Source organism: Rhincodon typus, chromosome 28 (genome assembly GCF_021869965.1).
Source record: "Rhincodon typus isolate 14 chromosome 28, sRhiTyp1.1, whole genome shotgun sequence".
Taxonomy (NCBI): domain Eukaryota; kingdom Metazoa; phylum Chordata; class Chondrichthyes; order Orectolobiformes; family Rhincodontidae; genus Rhincodon; species Rhincodon typus.
This window is the reverse complement of record NC_063359.1, coordinates 40,306,240-40,309,371: the sequence shown is the minus strand read 5'-3', so window position 1 is coordinate 40,309,371 and position 3,132 is coordinate 40,306,240. Positions and strand designations below refer to the sequence as shown.

General features: G+C 51.0%; 1 protein-coding gene across 1 annotated transcript in view; it reads left to right on the top strand.

Moving 5' to 3' along the window:
• LOC109925873 (caspase recruitment domain-containing protein 9-like) overlaps positions 1–3,132 on the top strand; it is a 26,367-nt gene that overhangs the window by 598 nt on the left and 22,637 nt on the right. The window contains exon 2 of the mRNA XM_048613416.1: positions 1,143–1,346. Coding sequence (XP_048469373.1) covers positions 1,157–1,346 — 190 coding nt within the window. The 5' untranslated portion in view covers positions 1,143–1,156. The remainder of the gene's footprint in view (positions 1–1,142; positions 1,347–3,132) is intronic.

Sequence of the window (3,132 nt, the reverse complement as noted above, 5' to 3'; positions counted from 1 at the left end):
CTCACTGGGGTACAGTCCCACACACACTGACTCTCACTGGGGTACAGTCCCACACACACTGACTCTCACTGGGGTACAGACTCCCACACACACTGACTCTCACTGGGGTACGGCTCCCACACACACTGACTCTCACTGGGTTACAGTCCCACACACACTGACTCTCACTGGGGTACGGCTCCCACAAACACTGACTGGTGTAAAAGTCCATAGATCCCTGAAGGTGTCAGCACAGGTAGACAGGATGGTGAAGAAGGCACACAGGATGTTTGCCTTCATTAGCTGGGGTGTAGAATATAGGAGCAAGGAAGTGTTGTTACAACTTAATAAAACATTGGTTAGGCCACAGATAGAATACTGTGTGCCGCTCTGGTCGCCACACTATCAGAAGGATGTGATTGCACTGGAGAAAGAGCAGGGGAGGTTCACCAGGTTGTTGCCTGGGATGAAAAGTCTCCGGTATGAAGAGAGACTGGATAGGCTGGGATTGTTTTCCTTGGAGCAGAGGAGGCTAAGGGTGGGGATTGATTGAGGTTTACAACATTACAAGGGGTTATAGACAGAGTAGACGGTGAGAATCTCTTCCCTATGGCAGATGTGTCTAAGACCAGAGGCAAGAGTTTAAGGTGAGGGGTAAGCAGTTTAGAGGAGATCTGAGGAAGAATGTTTCACCCAGTGGATGTTGGAAGTCTGGAATGTGCTGTCTGAGAGAGGCAGGTAATGTCTTAACATTCAGGCAGCATCTGGATGAACACTTACAATGCAAGGGCATAGTAGGCTCTGGGATTTGTGTAGTTTGGTGTTTGTTGGTCAGCATAGACACGGCGGGCTGAAGGGCCTGTTTCTACACTGTATTACTGTATAGTTGTACATTGAAGACAGAGATGAGGAGGAATTTCTTCTCTCAGACAGTAATGAATCTGTGGAATTCTTTATTGCAGAGGGCTGTCGAGGCTGGGCCATTCAAGGCTGAGAGAGACAGATAGTTAATCAGGAAGAGAATGAAGGGTTACAGGGAGAAGGCAGGGAAGTGGAGGGGGTATTATCAGGTCAACATGATCTGAATGAATAGTGGAGCAGGCTCGATGGGCTGAATGGCCTCCTCCTGTTCTGAGGTTTTTGACCTGGTGGCCTGCCTGCAGGAAGTTGGGCTGTGATGTCGGATCAGAGTGAAGCTGATGGGAATGAGCTGTGGAATAATCTGGAGAATTACCGAGCGAAGCTGACTGCTGTGATTGAGCCATCCAGGATCACCCCGTACCTGCGCCAGTGCAAAGTGCTCATTCACGATGATGAGGAGCAGATCTTCAATGACCCCAACCTGGTTACCCGGCGACGGAAAGTAGGTGGGTGCTCAGGCCCATCCCCGCAGCGACGGAGTGGGAGAGGGAGGGGGAGGCTGGGCCACCTGGGGCTGGGAGCGTGGGTGTCTCTGGCTGGGTCAATATTCCCGACTCCATCCCTAATTGCCCTTGAACTGACTGTCTCACTTGGGCTATTCCGGAGGGCATGAAGGGTCAACTACAGACAGGGCTGTGGGCCTGGAGTCACGAGGAGGCTTGTCATGGTCCCAAACTGATCCTGGTCAGAAATTACCCGACACCAGGTTACAGTCAACAGGTTCATACAAGCTTTTGGAGCCTCGCTCCTTCATCAGGTGCAGTCAAGTCACAAACCACTTCCCCCTGATGGAGGAGCAGAACTTCTGAATAAGGGTCCAGACCCAAAACGTCAGCTTTCCTGCTCCTCTGATGCTGCCTGGCCTGCCGTGTTCCTCCAGCTCCACACTGTGTTATCTCTGACTCCAGCATCGGCAGTTCCTACTATCCCAGAGCTCCGAAAGCTTGTGTTTTCAAACAAATCTGTTGGACTGTAACCTGGTGTTGGCTGATTTCTGACCTTCCCCATCCCCAGTCCAACACTGGCCCCTCCACAATAAATTGTTCCAGCAAACGGAGGCGATTGTAGGTTCAAACAAAACAGCAGCATGTTTGGAGCAGGAAAGCTGACATTTCAGGTCGGGACTTTTCTTCAGAAATGCCCCTCTGACGCTGCCTGGCCTGCTGTGTTCCTCCAGCTCCACTCTGTGTTATCTGAGACTCCAGCCTCGGCAGCTCCTGCTATCTCCCAGCAGCGCTTTTCCTGTGTAGTGAAGGGAAACGTGTCTCTCAGAGAATGTTACTGTGGCAGGAAGTGAGCAATGCCATAGGGTTTACCTCGCCACCCCTGCTACCGGGGGCCGGGAGGGAGGGGGGAATGTTGGTGGTGTGCCTCAGCACCAGACACTGGGTCAGACTCACTGAGTGTTCCTGCACAGAAAGAGGCATTTCGGCCCATCGTGTCACCCAGCTGCTATCCTGTCTCATCCCATTTCCCAGAACTTGGCTGTGGCCATCATATTCTGCAGCATTTCAAGTGCCCCCCAACTTCATCCTTCAAACTGCCTCTCTCTGCACCCCCCACCAAAACTCAGTATGAGTTCCAGATTCCCCCCCACCCTCAGGGTTAAAACAAGCACTCTGATACACCTCCTGCTCTTCGTTTCAAACTGCCCCCCTCCCTGTTTACCCCCATTAGTATTCACATCTCCACTATGGGGAATCATTTCTCTCTTTTTAGATGTTTATGTCCCTCGAACTTTGTACACCCCAATCAGATTCCACCTACGCACTCAGCCTTCTCTGCTCTAAGGAAAACAAGCAAGCTTTTCCTGCCTCTCTAACGTTAACTAACGTTAGATACAGCACCATCACAATCTCTCAGTTCTCGCTTTCAAAGCCTCAACAGACACAGGTAGGTATCAAGGATCTACGGAGATGCACCACCCTGCAGGCAACTCATCCAGCAACCCCTCCCCAGCTACAGCAATTAGCTCAGCCCTAGGGTAACTGATCCATTAGGCTACACAAAATCGACAGGGTCCCCCTTCCCTTTGTATACAACACGGGGTTTACTCCAGCCATCACTTCATAGCAATCATTTCTGACCATTTACGGATCTTTCAATTTGACCCATTTGGTGTGTGTGTGTGAGTGTGTGTGAGTGTGTGTGTGTGTGTGTGTCAGTGTGTGTGTGTGCGTGTGTGTGTGTGTGTGTATGTCAGTGTGTGTGTGTGTGTGTGTGTGTGTGTGT